This window comes from Microcaecilia unicolor, chromosome 10, assembly GCF_901765095.1.
Source record: "Microcaecilia unicolor chromosome 10, aMicUni1.1, whole genome shotgun sequence".
Lineage (NCBI taxonomy): Eukaryota > Metazoa > Chordata > Amphibia > Gymnophiona > Siphonopidae > Microcaecilia > Microcaecilia unicolor.
Genome location: NC_044040.1, coordinates 18,993,035 through 19,014,409, shown reverse-complemented (window position 1 = coordinate 19,014,409; position 21,375 = coordinate 18,993,035). Strand labels below are relative to the sequence as shown.

Here is a 21,375-nt window from a genome sequence, read left to right as displayed (position 1 = left end):
CTGAAGAAGGTAGTTAGGCCTTCCAAAGCTTATTTATTTATTGCATTTGTATCCCACCTCTTTGCAGGCTCAATGTGGCGTACAATACATCTTGAATAGTGGAAAGATATAAGAAAATAGACATTTAGTGTTACAGAAGGATCTTGGCCAACATGATAATGAAAAAAACGTAATAGAAGGAATGGATCCTAAGGAGCTTAGCCGAGATTGGGTGGCAGAGCCAGCCGGTGGTGGGAGGCGAGGATAGTGCTGGGCAGACTTATACGGTCTGTGCCAGAGCCAGTGGTGGGAGGTGAGGATGGTGCTGGACAGACTTATACGGTCTGTGCCCTGAAGAGGACAGGTACAAATCAAAGTAGGGTATACACAAAAAGTAGCACATATGAGTTTGTCTTGTTGGGCAGACTGGATGGACCATGCAGGTCTTTTTCTGCCGTCATCTACTATGTTACTATGTAGTATAATGAGAAGGATTTTGGGTAACATGATAATAATAGTATAGCAAGCAGATATTGTAAGACAGTTCCGAATGTAGGTGGAGGCGCTGTGTATATTCACACTGGTTGATCTTTTTGCCATGTCTTGTTAAAGAGATGTCCAATTAAAAAGAAAAGTATTGCATCAGTTTATTTCTATTTAGTACCTTGAACAGCGTGCTATGAAATGGCTCTGCCCGTGTACCTGGACGGGAGAGGTCAGGATGCTGAGAGAGCTTAGTTTGTGCCAGCGCACCTTTCGGCTTCTGTTGCTAAAGATCCTTGTTTTCTCTCCTCGTCCTCCTTCTGTTGCTACCTTCCTTCCCATCTGGTTAACGGTGGGTGGAGACTGGCCCGAGTAGCTTCTTGTTGTTGTGACAGGGAGGGAAAATGCAAAGAGTGCAAATTCCCCTGCTATCTTCTACTGTATAAATAACTGCAATCCTCCTCAGCAAACTAATATAGCCCAGAAAGGTTTCAAAGCAAGGCCGGGGCTGGAAGGAACTCTCGTCACAAGGATGTGGCTTCAAGTTCCAGGTGCAAAGTAAGAAGCGCCCGTCGCCTCGGACCAGGGGGCGCCGACGTCACAGGAGGCCCCCTCGGCCTCGGGACAGAGTCCGAGCAAAAAGTTTCCCCCCCCCCTTCCAATCCGGGACTTTTGGCAAAGTTTGCCCGTCGCGCGCTCCTATATATATATATGGATGGCCGCTGCTGGCTCGAGCGCTTCCCGGGCGGCGACGGGGATTGGGAGTGGTCGTCGCGCGCCCCCTACAACTATCGTGCCATCGTCGGGGAAGTGAAGGAACCGCCGCCCACGTCGCCCCCGCGGCGTCGCCGCGCGGGGCTGCTGCTGACCCACCACCACCACCACAACAGCTGCTCGCACGAGACGGCGGCGCAGAGGTACAACGCCACGCGCCTGCAGGCGGGCTACGAGCCCGAGAGGTAAGAAGTGCCGCGCGCGCCTGCGTTACGAACGCCGTGCGGTCCGCGCGCTAACATCTGCCAAAGCTGGGTAATATACACAGTGCGGAGTAATAATATTATGCAAAGGTACAAGGTCAGGTATCTGTAATCAACCAAAGAGTCAGACCACTGCTCATTGGACCAGCACCAGAATTGGGGATTGTTCTTCTTATTAATCTCGCTGTGTGCTGTCATTTTTTCCAATGCTGAAAACAGACTAGCTTTAAAGCTGCTACAATTGTTATTGCTACTGCTTAGGATTAAGCTAAGTGCTTTTCCTCACTAGTTAGTAAATTTGAATATAAATTAAGAAAGATAATGCTTGCATTTTTTTTTTTTAATTTAGAACCAATGTAAATTGGTACATAAAGCATAGGTAACAATGACTTTATGAGCTACAGCTACCAGAGTGGTTCGGCTTGGGTTCTTGAAAGTGATTTCTAAGGTGTTATCCCTTTGTTATCCTTGATCTTTTGTAACACCAACTGTATCTATTACCCAGGAATGGTCATGCCATAACAGGCTTGTGTAAGCCACATTGAGCCTGCAAATAGGTGGGAAAATGTGGGATACAAGTGCAATAAATAAATAAAAATCATTATAACAGTAGACTTCTTTCTGTTAGATTGAATTATATGTTCTACTTCTACTATTTGACTGTGTAAATTTACTGTTGCCACTTTTGTTGTAAATTATCACCTTCTATTTTTTTCTCTCTCTCTCTCTCTCTCTTTGTTTTTATCTGCTAAATGTATCATTTTGGCAATGCGTTTTAATTACAGGCATGGCAATCTGAATCCATTACAGTGTGAGGCCCTACAGACAGGAGAATGCTTACAATACTCCCATAGCCCTATACAGAGTGCTGTGTGCAGCATTATGTACCCAGATATAATATTCATGGGCATAATAGAGCAGGTTCCATCAGTATCTTTTCACAAATAGGGTATGAGAAACTCTTCTTGAGTCATATATAGTATTGTGGATTCATCCCTCCACTGGGAAAAGTGGAAAATACATTATCTGTATGTAAAGTGGTCAGCCTGTTTTAAATCAGGAAGTTCTTTCAAGCATTTTTTTTCCATTCAGAAATGAAGGCAAGGCTACTTGCTTCTAGAGACTAGTAATTAACAATAGGCAGTTTACCCACAAATAACTCAGGCTTCATTCTTCCAAACTCCAGTGGACATTTAGGAGCTAAATATTGGGAGCTGTTCTAGAAATTAGATAATCGTCAAATGCCTGCCTTGTACCTGCACTGAATATGCATGGCAAAGATCATGTGTCTTGTGTATATTTATGTAAAATGAAATTCTGCCCAAAGGGCTAGAACATTGCTGAGAAAGAGGAAGCTATGTCCACAATAAAGAAAACTAAAAACAACTTGAAAGGCATCAGTATCATTTTGTGCTTTTCCAACATGTGAAATGGAAAAAAAAAATTATGTAACAGGGATCGATGTCTGACTGTTAGTAGACAAGGCCGGTGTAAGACCATTTGGAGGGAATTCCCTAAGGGGTCCTTTAACCAAACAGTGGTAAAAGGTGGCCCGCGGTGGCATCGGCGAGTGGGGTTGCCGTGCGCTGAGGCCACCTTTTATCACCGTGGGTAAAACGTTCTTTTTGTTGAAGGACCAGTAAATAGCTGCGCGCTAATGATACACATTTACTGGGGGAGCTCTTACCACTTCTATTTAGGCGGTGAGGGCTCGTGGCACACACCCATGGCGCTAGAAAAATTTTAAAAATATGTTCTAGCGCTGGAAACAGCAGAAGCCAGAACTACGGCTGGATTTTTCAGTGAGCCTGCCGGTAAGGCCAATGTCCCGCATGCAAACCCAACAGTAGCGCTATAGATATGATGAGAAGTAGTAGCAGTAGTAGTACTACTACTACTACTACTTATCATTTCTATAGCGCTACAAGGCATACGCAGCGCTGCACACCATACACAAAAAGACAGTCCCTGCTCAAAGAGCTTACAATCTAGATAAGACAGACAGAACAATTAAGGACAAGGGAATAAATAGGTGAGGATGGACAGGGCAAGTGAGTTAGGAATCAAAAGCAGTGGTAAAGAGGTGGGCTTTAAGTAATGCCACACTGGGAAAGACCAAGGGTCCATCGAGCCCAGCATCCTGTGCACGACAGCAGCCAATCCAGGAGCTTAGCCGAGATTGGGTGGCAGTGCCAGTGGCGGGAGGCGGGGATGGTGCTGGGCAGACTTATATGGTCTGTGCCAGAGCCGGTGGTGGGAGGCGTGACTGGTGGTTGGGAGGCGGGGATAGTGCTGGGCAGACTTATACGGTCTGTGCCAGAACCGGTGGTGGGAGGCGGGGCTGGTGGTTGGGAGGCGGGGATAGTGCTGGGCAGACTTATATGGTCTGTGCCCTGAAAAGGACAGGTACAAATCAAAGTAAGGTATACACAAAAAGTAGCACATGTGAGTTTATCTTGTTGGGCAGACTGGATGGACCGTGCAGGTCTTTTTCTGCCGTCATCTACTATGTTACTATGTTGCCTGGCAAGCTTCCCTAACGTACAAACATTCTATACATGTTATTCCTGGAATTGTGGATTTTTCCCAAGTCCATTTAATAGTGATTTATGGACTTGTCCTTTAGAAAACCGTCTAACCCCTTTTTAAACTCTGCTAAGCTAACCGCCGTCACCACGTTCTCCAGCAACAAATTCCAGAGTTTAATTATGCATTGGGTGAAGAAATATTTTCTCCGATTTGTTTTAAATTTACTACACTGTAGTTTCATCACATGCCGCCTAGTCCTAGTATTTTTGGAAAGCGTGAACAGACGCTTCACATCCACCTTTTAGGTGCCCCGATGCAGTGCAATTGGAGCTCATTCTATAATGGCATCTAGGCACCAAAATACTGTTATTAAAAAAACTAGTGTACCAGCTATTGTTGCATTAAAAAATATATATATTTAAAACTCAATCCATATTGTTCTAGGTGGTTTACAGTAAGTACATTTATAATAATAAAAATATAAAACAAAATGAACATAAAACAAACACATCAATGTCTCCATTTTCATGTTTATTTATTTATCACATTTATACCCCACATTTTCCCACATGTTTGCAGGCTCAATGTGGCTTACAATAGACCGAAAAGGCTATCGCCAGTCCAGTAGTTATACAAATACAATTGATTGTGGTAGTCAGAGTGGATAGAAAGAACACGGTATAAAGGAAAAAGGGTAAAGGTAAGAGAGTCCAAAATAGTCCATTTTTATGCTGTTAATCATACTGACTCCTTTAATAATATAAACCACTACTATATTAGTCCAATTCATCACCATCCAAAGGCAAATTAGTCACCAAATGCCAGGGCGTGGGCCCTCTTTGCAGGCTGAACCCAGGAAATCTTGCCCCCCTGTCTGTCCCCTTCTCGGTGCCTGCCATATGCATATGAAAATAATAATTCCCCCAATATTCAAAAGCATTTCCCAAAATAATAAATTAGATTTTATTCTGCTTATCCTAGAAATAAGCAGTGAAATTTCCCCAAGTCCATCTTAATAATAGCTTATGCACTTTTCTTTTAGGAAATTAGCCAGACCTTTTTAAAACCCCGCTAAGCTAACTGCTTTTACCACATTCTCTGGCAATGAATTCCAGAGTTTAATTACACGTTGAGTGAAGAAATATTTTCTCAGATTTGTTTTAAATTTACTACATAATAGCTTCATTATGTGCCCCCTAGTCCTAGTATTTTTGGAGAGAGTAAACAAGCGATTCGCATCCACCCATTCCATTCCACTCATTATTTTATAGACCTTTATCATATCTTCCCTCAGCCACCTCTTCTCCAAGCTGAAGAGCCCTAGCTGCTTTAGCCTTTCCTCAAAGGGAAGACGTCCCATCCACTTTATCATTTTTGTCGCTCTTCTCTGTACCTTTTCTAATTCCACTATATCGTTTTTCAGATGCGGTGACCAGAATTGTACACAGTATTCCAGGTGCATTCGCACCATGGAGCGATACCAAGGCATTATAGCATTCTCATTTTTGCTTTCCATTCCTTTCCTAATAATACCCAACATTCTATTTGCTTTCTTATCCGCCACTGCACACTGAGCAGAGGGTTTCAAAGTATCATCAATGATGACACCTAGATCCTTTTCCTGGTCGGTGACTCCTAATGTGGAACCTTGCATCACATAGCTATAGTTTGGGTTCTTCTTTCCCACTTGCTCACATTAAATATAATCTGCAATTTGGATGCCCAGTATTGTAAGGTCCTCTTGCAACTTTGAATAAGTTTGTGTAATCAGCAAATTTAATTACCTCACTAGTTATTCCTATCTCTAGTTCATGTTAAAAAGCAGCGGCCATACCATGAGTGTTTACTTTTAAATACCATGATAACCACTGAGTTACAAATAATTTTCTCTTCTTGGAAATCCCTTGATCAGGTTAATCATAAGTCATGGTGGAATTTTCTCTATTCTACATATCAATATGAAACATATTGGAATGCCCTCCCGCGGGAGGTGGTGGAGATGAAAACGGTAGCGGAATTCAAGCATGCGTGGGATAAACATAAAGGAATCCTGTGCAGAAGGAATGGATCCTCAGAAGCTTAGCCGAGATTGGGAGGCGGGGCTGGTGGTTGGGAGGGGGGGCTAGTGCTGGGCAAGACTTCTACGGTCTGTGTCCTGAAAATGGCAGATACAAATCAAGGTAAGGTATACACAAGAAGTAGCACATATGAGTTTATCTTGTTGGACAGACTAGATGGACCAAGCAGGTCTTTTTCTGCCATCATCTACTATGTTACTATATTCTTTAATGGAAGAAGTAAATGACACCAGCTGTACATATTATAGCAAGACACGTTTATCCACTCCTACCCTAGCTAAGATAACATTCAAACACCTTTCTGACCTGATTTGCAACTTTCTTTAAAATAAGTACCTTATTTTCTTATTCCTGCTACTCTCTTATCTATATGTCCCATCTTTGCTTACACCCTATGCTGTCTCTTAAAATTTATTTATTTTTTATTTTATTTTTGTTACATTTGTACCCCGCGCTTTCCCACTCATGGCAGGCTCAATGCGGCAAATTACAGTGTTAATTAAGTAACATGCATAACAGAGCTTTACCCATGTCTCACCCATGCTCTGCCTACATGTACACCTCCCCCCCTCACAGTTGTCTGCTAAAGTACTTGTGTGTCCATATTGATTGCTTCTCTCCCTTTTCTGCCATATCTATCTTTTCTGAACAAGTTATAGACCATCATGACTGTCTGTAGCCCACTCATGAGACTCATTCAACCATGTCTCTATAGTAGCCACAATAACTAAGTCACCTCCATTATTAGGGCTTGAAGACCTGACGCTTATCCTAACTTCCATTTTATGCAATATGGTAAAATAGTGAATGACAGCAGACAAAGACCAACATGGCCCATCCTGCCTGCTCAGCAAGGCGGTTACGGTTTTACCTTCTGTATAGTACGGGTTTCTTTCCCCATGATTTCTTAGAACTTCAAAAGTAATTTCACAGCTATTTTTTGAGCTGAAGCGACCTACGCTTGGTTTCCATCCTCCTGCCCTTTAAGGATGCACTGTGCACATCCCAGAACTCGATTCATTCTGCAAGATACAAAACTCGTGACTATACTGGCATGAGCTACCAAACCACAACTGGATAAAAAGCTCCTGATAACACAGAAGAATCTTTTATTTTAACATATTTTCTTTTCGTGGCTCAGGAGTGTCTTGCTGTCCCTTGGGGGGTCTTCGTTTCAATCAGAATTTGCTTTTACACATGGATCAATTATATTTCTGTTTATAATTTATTTATTTTGTTTAATATGATTTAAATTTGTAGGATTTGGTTTTTAATTTCAGTTATGTCTGTTTAACAGTTGTCTGTTGCCTTATATAGGCGAAACATGGCCATGTCAGGCACTGTTATTTATTTCTTCAGCCTTAATCTCTGAGCGAGACTGTAGGTGACGCAGAGCCGTAGGGAGAGAGTTCCAGAGAACTGGCCCAGCTACAGAAAACATAGATTTCCTCAAATTGGTTAGTGGAACCAAGCGCGGGGTTGGTTCTACCAGTAGATGTTGGGATGCAGAATACACGTCCTAGATAGGGGAAAATAGCTGCAAGTATTTAGCTAGGATCAGAGGTTGACCAGATGTTAAGGTCTTGTGGATTAAGGTAAGGAATTTTATGCTGGATATGAGATCGTATAGGAAGCCAGTGTTCCTGTATAAGTAGAAGAGTGACATGATCATATTTCCGACCTCCCAAGATTAATTTTAGCGCAGCATTCTGTATTGTTTGTAGACGGCAAAATTTTTTGTCGTGTCAGGCCTTGGAATTAAAGCATTGCAGTAATCGATGTTGATAAGAACCTATGCATCTATCTCCAGCATAGGACACAAGGATTGTATTTCACGTAATCTATAAAAACTTTTTGAAATCACAGTCAAGATATGAGTGGAGAAAGTAAGTCCTGTGTCAAAGGTTACTCCCAGTATCTCAGTGGAGTCTGTGGTAGAAATTGTGTTTCCAAGGAAACACCACTGAGATAGTTGTGGGGGGAGGGGACTAGGCTCCACTTGAAAGAACTATCTCCTAGGTCAAGAATGTCCAACCTTGGTCCTGAGGGCCACAATTCAGTCAGGTTTTCAGGATTTCCCCAATGAACAATATATGAGATCTATTTGCATGCACTGCCTCCATTATGGATTTGTGTTACAAGATGTATAAGGAGAGACTTGCGCACCTGAACATGTATACCCTGGAGGAGAGGAGACACAGGGGTGATATGATACAGACGTTCAAATATTTGAAAGGTATAAATCTGCAAACGAACCTTTTCCGGAGATGGGAAGGCGGTAAAACGAGAGGACATGAAATGAGATTGAAGGGGGGGGGGGGGGGCAGACTCAAGAAAAATGTCAGGAAGTATTTTTTCACGGAGAGAGTGGTGGATGCTTGGAATGCCCTCCTGCGGGAGGTGGTGGAGATGAAAATGGTAATGGAATTAAAAAATGCGTGGGATAAACATAAAGGAATCCTGTTCGGAAGGAAGGGATCCTCAGAAGCTTAGCCGAGATTGGGTGGCAGAGCCGGTGGGGGGAGGCGGGGCTGGTGGTTGGGAGGTGGGCCTTGTTCTGGGCAGACTTCTACGGTCTCTGCCCTGAAAATGAAACAGATCAAGGTCAGGTATACACATAAAGTAGCACATATGAGTTTAAATTGTTGGGCAGACTAGATGGACCATGCAGGTCTTTTTCTGCCGTCATCTACTATGTTACTATGTTATATGCAAATAGATCACATTCATATTCATTGTGCAAATATCCTGAAAACTTCACTTGGTGTTGTCAGTGTGCAATGGCTATGACTTCACTCTCAAAGGGGGCTATAAATGTACTTAAAGTATTAATCAACTTTGCAGATATGTATTTTCAGCAGTCGGGGTGGTTTCATCTCCAAGATTTAAACCTTTTTCTTTATCAATTGTTTCCTCCAGTGCTCCCTTACTCTTTGACATTGTTTTTCCAGTTCTGAGCAAAGTGAGATGCATCATGGGAGTTTGGGTTCTGGGAAACAGTTTCCCTTGACATAGGGGTTTTATTCCTATGATCATATCAAGGGAGGTGATTCTATAACACACGCATGATAAAATAATTAATTATGGCAATCCCTCAATTTACTTATGAATTGTAAGAATAAAACATTTAGCTTAAGGCTAGGCATTGTTTATTCGATAAATGTTATTTATAAAGGTTATTTTAATTGGAGGGATGTTATATTATCCAGGATAATTTCCAAAAAAACATTTACTTGAACAAAACAGTGCTTTGCTTGAAGAAAAATGTGCATTTATAACATGAGTGTAAAGTACTTGTGTACAAGCTGTTATGCACATACTTTGACTTAGAGCAATCAGAGAGGTACCTAGAGTCAGAATTTGGATTAGAGAACCACTTTTTCAGATGATGAAGTATCCTGCCATCTGTCTCTATGGCAGGGGCGGACTGACCGTTCGGTCAATAGGGCAGTGCCTGAGGGCCCACAAGAGTAGGGGACCCACTGTGCCCTAACCTCTGTCTAGTTTAATTTGCTTTTGATAGGTGGTTAGGGGCCCATGACTCTTTTTGCCCAAGGGCCCTGATCACTGTCAGTCTGCCCCTGCTCTGCAGTATCAATCACATCAGATTGGTGAGAGGTGGTCCCTTTCATTCACTTCATTCCAGTTCCAGAAGGATGCTTGAAGTTCTAAATGTAGAGAAACTTGGTAAAAACATTCCTAGAAGTTTGTTTACGGATTGCTCACATAGTTATTGTCAGTGCGTTTTATTAAATTCTGAAGACGTACTTTGCTGTTGTGTGCATGTGTGTATTTGTTTTGTTTAAGGTTTATATGCTTTGGGGATTAATTTTAATTAGTACTGTCATATAGTTGTGTGCTCCTTTCTGCTACTGCTTTGCTGAGGCACATCAGTCCTAACTTAGGCCCAGATGTACAAAACCTAACGAGCCAGCAATGTGTTTTTTTCACTGGTTCTAGCCGGTTTAGCGAGCATGGAGTTCAGTGAGACATGCACAAAAGGGTTCTGCAAGCTCTTTTCTCATCACAGTAGCAGCCAACGAAAACTGTATGCAAAGTGATGCACAGCCATTTTCCAAGCAATGCACAGAAGCAGCCCCTACCGAAGAAAATTTAACAGGAGGTCTGGAGCTGTCGGTCCTGACAGTTCTTCATTGTAGCAGGTACTCCACAGCTGCTCAAGAGGACCTCTGCCACTCTTGCAAGAGGAGAAGGACCCGTGGGGACAAATAAGATGCAATAGAGCAGCCCAGCTGCCACCCACCTTTCACCAGATATTATCAAGAAAACTCCACCCCCACCCTTTCAAACAACAAACCCACAAATCTACAGATTCAAATCCATCTCGACCTTCTGATCGTTTGATTGCTGACCTCAGGAGTGAAGTAGATTGGAGACCCACAGCAGTTCTGAAAGAATAAAAAAAGCTACACCGGCTTTCATACACGCAGCTTCTTTGCGTATGTGAAAGCCGCATACAAACACCACTCTGAGCAAGTGCAGAGCAGCCACTCTTTAGCAGTTGGCTGTTCTGCTCATGCTCAGCTGACCGACTGACTTCCTCCCTATCGAGCTGCTTTTGTGAGCAGTTTATTTGCATGCGAGTTGCTTTGAGAATCGCTCTGTATTTCCAAATTGGTAATTTTTACCGGGGTGGAAATACAGGGGCCTTTGTGCATCTGCCCCTTAACCACCTACTTCTGTTGTTTTGGTCCTGTCTTCACAAGGATTTCTGCCAAATCATAAGAAAATGTGACCTACAGCATATTTCTCCAGTCATGTTTTGAAGTTCAACCCATGACTGAAAACCATGATAGATTCAGTTAGCATTGTAAATTGATGTAACTAGACTCCCCTAAAGCCTTAAAGTGTATATGCAGTCACCACACAAAGCAGCGTTTAATCCCACCAAAGCTAACCTAATTTCTGTAACAAACTGTTCACACTGGAGTCGGCAATCGCTGCTCCGGTACTATGTAAGCCACATTGAGCCTACAAATAGGTGGGAAAATGTGGGATACAAATGTAACAAATAAATAAATAAAATAAACGGTCAGGTTTAAGTTCTTGAGTGGTGTGTATTTGCAGCATACATGTGACACGTTAACTGGAAGGTACAGTCCCTGCCCCGCTTTGTATCTGGTAGTTGCTATAGGAATTAACACTTGCTAACTGTTAAGCATCCATGCTCACAGCTGCCAAGGAAGCCAACCTACATGAGATATTTGGGGCCTGTCCCTCTCATAACTTTGCCCAACCCCGCCAAGCCCCATGGTGGCATCTCCTTCTAGCAACAGCAGGAGAGACCTTCCTATAACATTTCCTGCTGGAAGGAAAGGCCTCTCAGCAGGAGATCTTGGCTTTCAGTGGGAGACTTGGCAAGTCTGCATGTTGTTAGTGCAAATTAGCATGCTCTAATTTATATATTTCAATTTGTTTATTAATTTTTTCACTTAAACAAGAATACACTTGCTTTGAAATACAGCCATAACACATTATTTAAGAAACCATAACAACATTCAAAATTAAATCTTCAAAGAAAATAATAATATGTTTCCCTAAACATAAAACTTTTTCTTTTAATCATGATTCTTTAAGCTTTCTTAGACCCCATTATTAAAGGGGGCGATCAGAGTTAGGGAAGAATTATTACAAATCTTTAATCAAAGAAATTAAGGCGGCATATATTCTCCCATAATATTTCTAACTATTACAGTTGTTTAGAATCAAGAAATGATTTTAGACTATCTGGTGAATAAAAGGTGTATTTAACCTGGCCCAACCTAACAAGGCATTTACATGGATAGGCAAGAAAAAACATCCCTCCTATCTCAAGCGTTCTTTTTTTAAATGCCAAGAAGGCTTTTCTTCTCTGTTGGGTCGATTTTGTAACATCAGGAAAAATCTGCACCTTTACTCCTCCAAAACAGGTTTGTAAATTCCTAAAGTACATTTTCATAATATTATTCAAGTCCTGTTCAAAAATTAAGGAAACAATCAAAGTTGACCTTTGCGTAGTCTCATCTACAGTTTGTTCCAAAATAGCTGATATATCATCAAGATCTAAAGTGTGTGGTACTTCTTGTTTTTTTCCCAATTCTCCCTTAGAAGCTGAAATATAATATAATTTGTTAACCGGGGGTATTGCATCCAGGGGTATTTTCAAAACTTCATTGAGGTATTTTTTGACAGCATGCTCTAATTTAATTGCTTAGCACAATTTAGTTCCAACCATGTGGTGAAAGGGGATGGGACTTCTTGCTGTGGTTACAGTCAAAAGCAATTTGCATATTATATGCAGATACTGGTTTTGTACCTGGGGCAACAAAGTGTTAAGTGACTTGCCCAGAGAGTCACAAGGAGCTGTAGTGGGAATCGAACCCAGTTCCCCAGGATCAAAGCCCGCTGCACTAACCACTATCAACACTTTATGTAGAATCTCAACTAGTAGCAACATTCCATGTAGAATCTCAAACAGGGAAAGGGAAATGGGACTTGATAAACCGCCTTTCTGAGGTTTTTGCAACTACATTCAAAGTGGTTTGCATAGTATATACAGGTACTTATTTGTACCTGGGGCAATGGAGGGTTAAGTGACTTGCTCAGAGTCACAAGGAGCTGCAGTGGGGATCAAACCCAGTTCCCCAGGATCAAAGCCCGCTGCACTAACCACTAGGCTACTGCTCCACTGCCTAGTGGTGTGGACTAGGCAAATATTTTTTTACCCGCTGCAGCTGGCATTAAACAAAAAACTTTGACTAGTGTCTGAATATTGACCCATTTGTTTTTATTTTCTTGGCATCTCTCCATCAAAAATGTGATATGTAGACAGAAAATGTGCTATTCCCCTCCCCCCCTTATTATGATAGCTACTAATACATTCTCAGAAAATAAATACAATAAAACTGAAAGTGACAGTCCTTACTGTTTTGTCACAGTATCTTGAATTGCTTAGGTAAATAACCTGATCTCACTCTTTGGAAATGAATGGAAACCAGTGCATGTGTTAGATCTCCTTCTCCTGGGAATAATTACTGCAAGGCTGATCCCTATAAACACAGAGAGGAAAGCCACAGCAGTACCTTTGTGTGCAGTACTGACTCATCCCTCCTTGGACACACTGAGCAGAGGTGCTAGGAAATGTGCTTAAAAGAAAATCAAGACATAGGGGCCGTTTAGTAAGGTGCACCGAAATCTGTGTTTTAGTGCATGCTAACGCAGGACTTTCCCGTATGTTTTAATTTGCTTTTAAAATGTATTTGTGTATTTTCATTTTAACCTGCTTATTTTATCATTGAATGCTCTTTGTTTTGTCTTTCCTTTGAGTACATAAGTGTTGCCATACCGGGACAGACCAAAAGTCCATCAAGCCCAGCATCCTGTTTCCAACAGTGGCCAATCCAGGTCACAAATACCTGGCAAGATCCCAAAAAAGTACAAAACATTTTATAAAGCTTATCCCAGAAATGGTGGATTTTCCCCCAAGTCCATTTAATAATGGTCTATGGATTTTTCCTTTAGGAAGCCATCCAAACCTTTTTTAAACTCCGCTAAACTAACCGCCTTTACCACATTCTCTGGTAACGAATTCCAGAGTTACACGTTGAGTGAAGAAAAACTTTATCTGATTAGTTTTACCACATTGTAGCTTCATCGCATGCCCCCTAGTCCTATTATTTTTGGAAAGCATAAACAGACGCTTCACTCCTACCCGTTCGACTCCACTCATTATTTTATAGACCTCTATCATATCTCCCCTCAGTCGCCTTTTCTCCAAGGTGAAGAGCCCCAGCCGCTTTAGCCTTTCCTCATAGGGAAGTCGTCCCATCCCCTTTATCATTTTCGTCGCCCTTCTCTGCACCTTTTCTAATTCCACTATATCTTTTTTGAGATGCAGCGACCAGAATTGAACACAATATTCGAGTTGCAGTCGCACCATAGAGCGATACAAAGACATTATAACATCCTCATTTTTGTTTTCTATTCCTTTCCTAATAATACCAAACATTCTATTTGCGTTCTTAGCAGCAGCAGCACACTGAGCAGAAGGTTTCAACGTAATAATGGCGTTCCTTTTTTTTTCCATAATTTTTATTAAACTATATAATATTTTGACAAAACTATATTGGAATGATTTCAATATTAATGATTGAAATGGTGGTTACAATGGCATTTTGAATGATGAGATAAATGATTTATTAGTTACAATCCTTTATTGAGAAAAAAAATCTCTTAAACTGGTGTTAACAGGGATTAACATCCTGTCTTTGGACAATATCCTTTAGAGCATGCCACTGCAAGGACTTTTTCTTCTAAATGGGAATGTCATACTTTTCACATAACACACAATTAGTTCTACAACACCTGAATCGGTATTCGAAGGCAGATCTTGTGTGAAAAACTTAAGTACTAACGGACACACCTCAAATTGAAAGACACACCTTCATGAATTAAGAGGGCTCCTTATAATCATGGGTGCCACAGGAGACCAGTTAGGTGAAAGATATATGCAATCTTGGAAGTTCGTATATTAAAGCACTTTCATCCCCTGAAGCAGCCTGATAAAGGCGAAACAGGGCTTCCCTGTTGGGTTATCGGTGGATTTACACAGATTAATACTACGTAGTAGAAGATGTAAGATGAGGAGCATTTTCATTAGGGTTACCATTCGTCCGGATTTCCCCGGACATGTCCTCTTTTTGAGGGCATGTCCGGGGCGTCCGGCAGATTTTGCCTGCACCCACGTTTGTCCGGATTTCTGGACAAACGTCGGCGCGGGTGCGGGCGATCGGCGCCGTGGTAACCCTACTCTCGTCCCCTCCCCTTCCTTACCATGTTCCCTGGTGGTCTAGTGACGTCTTCGAGGCAGGAAAGAGCCCCCTCTTTCCTGCCTGGAGCGCTGCCTCCCCTGTCTATCATCCTCCCCTCGGTCTGGCTGGGGATTCAAAATGGCCGCCGAGAGTTGAACTCTCGCGAGACCACTTCAACTCTCGGTGGCCATTTTGAATCTCCAGCCAGACCGAGGAGGATGCAGCAGGCAAGGACAGGCAGCGCTCCGGGCAGGAAAGAGGGGGCTCTTTCCTGCCCCGAAGAGAAGACCCTACTAGACCACCAGGGCTAGATAGTAAGTGAGGGGGGGAACCATGTGACGGGGGGCGGGGAATAGAGGGGCGGAACGAGGACCCGAAGGGGGCGTGGCGGGGGCGGGTTATGAGGCGTGGCGGGGGCGGGGTAGGGGGCGTGACATGTGTCCTCTTTTTCAGAGGACACAAAATGGTAACCCTAATTTTCATCATCCAAGATAAGTAACGAAATTTTTTTCAAGATATTCGCTATAAAATTGAGTTTCTCCTCCCCTTTGGGTATTTTTGAAAGGTGGTCTTGTTTATGTTTCATGAACAATAGATAGATAAGTGGAGTTTGTTTTTGTAGACTCATGATTACAAGGAGCCCTCTTAATTCATGAAGGCGTGTCTTTCAATTTTAGGTGTGTCCGTTAGTACTGAAGTCTTTTTTTTTTTTCCACTGTTTTTTCATTGATTCACACAAGATCTGCCTTCGAATACCGATTCAGGTGTTGTAGAACTAATTGTGTGTTGTGTGAATTTGGAGTTCTACTGATTCCATTATTTTTGAATGTCATACTTTCCCCAAGTTATACTATTAGGGGTCCTTTTACCAAGCTGTGGGAAAAAGGGCCCTGTGCTAGCGGCGGGGGCCGTTTTTCCCCGCAGCCGGTAAAAGCCCCACCAAAAAAATGGCCACACGGTGAGAGAATTTTTACCGTGACGTGACGGGGAGCCCTTACCGCCACCACTGAGGTGGCAATAAAGGTTCCCACGCTAACCCAGTGATAATTGGGTAGCGTGTGCAAATGGCACATGCTTAGAGCGTGACTACCACTGGTGGCCGCATTGGGCCAGCGGTAGTTCCGGAAGAGCGTTATAGGACCCTTTAGTTGGGTGTTTGTCTTACATTATTGTTGGTGCTGAAGAATGCTTAGTTTTAATTACTAACACATTAGACTATGGTGCCTTATTACAAAGCTGCATTAGACCTGTAATTTGCATTTAACGTAGGAAAACGGGCTACTGCAAAGGTACACTCCCCTTTTCCACGTGCTAACCACACGTTAACTATTTTTTAAAAATATATCTTTTGGAGGAGGCATGTCATGTGGATCTGCTTCTTTCCTGTCTTTATTTGAGAGCAACCTTTTCCTTCAGTCTGTTTTTCCCTTCCTGTGGAGCTTCGCTCTTGTAGAGTCCGTGTCTCATTCTGTCCTCGGCTTTCCCTTTTTCCCTGTGGGCTTTGCCTCTGCTACCTGTGTTTCTGTGTAACCTTTGTTTGCATTCTCTCCCTCTGGTCGTAGTCTGTATCTGCCAGCTTTTTGTCTGTCGCCCTTCCCTTGAGTCACTAGCAAGCGCTGTGTGTGTTGCATGAGCTCCAGTCCCTTTTGGGACCCCTTGTTATTCTTTTTCCCTTCCCTAGTGTATGACTAGGTTCCTGTTCGGCCGTGAGGCCTGTACACTTGGACTCTGTACGAGTGGATTCCGGTTCGGCCGTGAGGCCCGCCTGAGAGGTCTATCTCCCTTTTCTGCTGGTGCTAGTTGATTGTCCTGAGTGTGCGGGGCTTTGTGCCTGTGGTATTGCTTAGCGCCTGTTTGGTCTACCGTAAGCCTTGGCCAAGTTCCTTCCTAAGCATTGGCACAAGGGCTCACGAACAGATTAACAAGGAGTGCTATAAGATAGGAATTCAAAAGCCATTATTTGAGCAAAGACATACAAAATGAAATTATTACAATTTTGGGCAAGGCCATCACTGAAAAGATCTTGTCTGAAATAAAAAAACCAAAGTATTATTCTATAATATTGGACTGTACACCAGATGACGGTTATTATTCGCTTTGTTTCCTGCAAAGAAGGAAACGTAGACATTGAAGAATATTTCCTAGGCTTCCTAGAAGTTTCATGATTCAACTGGAGAGAGTTTATGTGACACTGTTACCAATCAATTGCACACCTGGATTCTTAATATTAGTGATATAAGGGGGTCAAGGCTATGATATCGGAGCCAATATGAGCGGGAAAAGAAATGGGCTGCAGAGGCTGATTTTAAACATGAACCCTCATGCTTTCTACATTCCATATGGAGCTCACAGCCTGAACTTAGTTGTAAATGATGCTGCCATGAGACCATCAGCTTCTTTGGAACAGTTCAAGAGTTATATAAGTTTTTTTCTCATCATCAACGAAGCGCGGGGCAGTTCTCAGGAAGCACCTTCCATCTCTGACATTGAAACCTCTTTCGGAAACTCGTTAGTAAAGTCGCATTGATGCTCTGCAGCCACTTAGACACCCAATTGGAGAAATCTATGATGCTCTGTATGAGATACTTAGCAATGAGAAATATGACAATGAATCAAAATATGGAGCACATATTTTGAGCACCAAGTTGAAGGATTTGCAATTGTTGTATTCCCTCATCCTGTGGCATGACCTGTTGAATCATATCAATCCAGTCAGTAGGATTCTTCAGAGTACCAGTGAAAATGTTGCAACTGCTTTGACAGCTATTGAGAACTTGAGAACCTTTATTTCTAACTACCGTACTGATTCCAGATACGAGTCATTGCTTCAAACTGCTCGGCAAATTTGTCATGAAGTTGAGGGGGAGCCAGAGTTCAAAGCCACTGCTCAAATCCATCGGAGGAAAAAGACTACACAGTTCCAGTATGAACAAGAAGATGAATCGCCTCAATCACCTGAGAATAAATTTTGTGTACGTTTTTTTCTTTACAGTTTTGGGTATTGCAATGACTTCCTCAATGACAGATTTGACCAGTTACAACAGTACAATCAATTCAAATTGCTGTACAACATAAATAAACTTGATGAGTATTGCAATGATTTGCAACTTCATTTATCAGATGGTGATAATAAGGACATCAATGAAACTGAACTGTATGAAGAATTATGTGCCTTTAAAGTTAAGACCGAATTGTGCTATTTTCATAATCCTTTTGAAACTTTAAAATTTGTTCTATTTCCAATCCCAAATCTGAGCATCATTCTAAGAATACTGCTGACGATTCCTTTCAGTGTGGCAAGTGGTGAGCGATCATTTTCACGGTTAAAAATAATAAAAAATTATTTGCGGTCAAGTATTTCTCAAGACAGGCTTGTAAGCCTTGCTGTGATTACTATTGAGAGTGATATATGTGCCCAGTTAGATATCAATGATTTAATTGCTAATTTTGTGAACATGAAAGCACGAAAAGCTAAGTGGTTGTAACCTTTTGTAAACCCATTTGTTCAGCAATGCTACTATTTAATTAAAAAACAAAGTTAATAAAGGTATTTTGAGAAAAGGGGTGTGTGTGGCCTACAATTTATATTATTGAGGGTGCCAATTTATAGGAGGGCACCAGAACCCCTTGCACTGGCCCTGGGAGATTGAAGCTACATTTTTAAATTGAATTAGACTGTTTAAGTGCACTTATCAAGTGAGCTGAGTTTGGGAAAATATAAAAGTTGTGGAGCATTTAAGAGACCCTAATTCATAAAATTATCTACGGTGAAGCCCCAGGATACATGACAGACCTCATAGACCTACCAGCCAGAAACACAACAGGATCAACACAATCACACCTAAATCTCCACTACCCAAGTTGTAAAGGACTCAAATACAAATCAACTTATGCATCCAGCTTTTCCTACATAAGCACACAACTGTGGAACACATTACCAACAGCCGTAAAAACAACGTATGACCACCTAAACTTCCGGAAGTCACTAAAAACAAACCTGTTCAAAAAGGCATACCCTACCGACCCAACTTAAATATCTGAACCCTACAACACAACGAAACCAAAGCTCGTAATGGACATAAACAATAACTCTTCCTCTCTATGATTCCCTAATGCGTCTGTCACACATGAACCTGATTCTACCACAAAATCGCTTTGTATTTGTTCATACCGGAATTGGTGAATGCCTTATGGTACTATGTAAGCCACATTGAGCCTGCAAATAGGTGGGAAAATGTGGGATACAAATGTAACAAATAACTAAAGACGGTGCTAGCACTTTTTGAGACCACATTCCAAAGATCAATTAAGTCAAGTACCCTCCTATTGTCCTTTTAAGTACCCTTCTCTGCAGAAGACCCAGCCCCTCCCCTCTGGGTTGCCAGCAATCAAAGGCAGTCAGAGAGATTCAGAAGGAGAAACTGCAGTGCATTTTTTTCTAGCGAAATAGGGCCCAGATGCACTAAACTTTAAGGACCCTTTAACGAAGAAATTTTCAACCATAGCATGCATTAAAGGCCATTTTCCGACGACGCTAGCAGCTAACGAAAACGGAATGCAAACGAGTCACTTACAATTGCAATGTGGACAATTCGGGATGCACTAACCATACCGACGATTGCACCGAATCATTTACCATGAAATATTTAACGTGAAGTCAGAGCTGTCGTTAAGGCCTGAGCTGTCATACAGACACTGCTCCCCGCTTCTCCCAGCAGCAAAAATCCAAGCTGGCACGTTTGAAAATATAAATAACCCACACAAACACGTGGCTCCCCGCTTCCCCCTGCATAAAAAAGAAAATCAAACCAAAAAAGGATCGGGAGGGGGCAAAGGCGCTCGTCAGGAGCGTCCTGTATGGATGGCCTTGCCCCACCCTGCCCGAGGTCGCCGCTGCTCCCCGCTTCCCCCTGTATTAAATAAAAAATCAAAACAAAAATCAAAAATTTAGCAGCCCCGGCCCTCTCCCTTCCTGTCTCTCTCTTTCTCCTTCTCCCACAGCCCCGCCCCCTGAGGTCATCGCCGCCGCTCCCCCCCTCCACCGGACCTCCCCTCTGCCTTACTGGGCCCGCGCAGCGCCTCTCATCTCTGTAAAGGCGCTGCACGGGCAAGAAGAACATCTGATCACCGCCAGTCTTCAGGATGTCTCTCCTTCCCTGACCTGGGCCCGCCCCTGTCTGACGTAAGCAACCTACTTAGGTTACTTATGTCAGACGGGGGCGGGCCCAGCTCAGGGAAGAAGGAGAGACGTCCTGAAGACTCGGTGGCAATCAGATATTCTTCTTGCCCGTGCAGCGCCTTCACACAGAGGTTAGAGGTGCTGCGCGGGCCCGGAAAGGCGGAGGGGGGGGTCCGGTGGAGGGGGGGAGCGGCGGCAACGACCTCAGGGAGGCGGGGCATGGGGGCGGAGGATGGCGGGAGGCGGAGCTGTGGGAGAAGGAGAGAGAGACAGGAAGGGAGGGGGGCCAGGGCTGCTAAACTTTTGATTTTTGTTTTGATTTTTTATTTAATACAGGGGGAAGTGGGGAGCAGCAGCGACCGCGGGGGGGGGGGGGGGGGGGGGGCAAGGCCGTCCATACAGGACGCTCCTGACAAGCGCCTTTGCCCCTTTTATTTTCAACGTGTTTGTGTTTTGGTTTTTGTTTTGTTTTGACGTTTGTGGCATGCGTAGAGCAGCCAGCATAACGCTTGGCTGCTCTGCGCATGCTTTAGGGGCTGATTAATGACAGGGATTACACCAGTTTGATGCATTGTACTTTAAAATACCACACCGAACATGTGCGGCTTGTTTTTTTGGTGCATTCTTCGTTTTTAAAAATTCGTTAAGGACTTTTACGTTTTAGATTTTTTTACGTTTGGTTGATGCATCTGGGCCTAGGTGCCAATACTCAAATGACAGGCCACCTTTCAGGGGTGGGGTGGTCACTGAGCAGTGGCGTAGCTACGTGGGGCCTGAGGGGGCCGGGGCCCCCGCAGATTCACCCAAGGACCCACCTCCCGGCGAACCCGCCCCCGCCTACCTTTACTTTTGCTGGCGGGGGATCCTACTCCCCGCCAGCCGACGTCTTCTCAGTCCTTCCTGCTCTTCAGTTTGTTTGCTGACGTCCTGCATGTAATTGTACGTGCAGGACGTCAGACTCAGAGAACAGTTCTGTTCTCTGAGTCTGACGTCGTCAGCAAACAAATTGAAGAGCAGGAAGCGACTAAGAAGAAGACGTCGGCTGGCGGGGAGTGGGATCCCCCGCCAGCAAAAGTAAAGGTAGGCTGCAGCGGCGGAGGGTTCGCGGCGGGAGGGGGGGGCGGCAATGTCGGCGGTTGGGGGGCGGCGCTGGGGGGAGGGCTAAAATGTGCCCCCTCCCACGGGCTCTGGACCCCTCTCCCACGGAAGGCTGGCTACGCCCTTGTCACTGAGGGACCCAGCCCACAATAGCCAAGCCCCCTACAACCAGTCACAGAATCTATGACAAGGCAGAATTGGTGTGTAGAGCTTGACCTCTTTCATTAAAACTTGGGGATTAT

General features: G+C 43.3%; 1 protein-coding gene across 1 annotated transcript in view; it reads left to right on the top strand.

Moving 5' to 3' along the window:
* The first annotated feature begins 535 nt into the window (after positions 1-535).
* Positions 536-21,375, top strand: part of IMPDH1 (inosine monophosphate dehydrogenase 1) — a 143,125-nt gene continuing 122,285 nt past the window's right edge. The window contains exon 1 of the mRNA XM_030215972.1: positions 536-1,421. Coding sequence (XP_030071832.1) covers positions 1,174-1,421 — 248 coding nt within the window. The 5' untranslated portion in view covers positions 536-1,173. The remainder of the gene's footprint in view (positions 1,422-21,375) is intronic.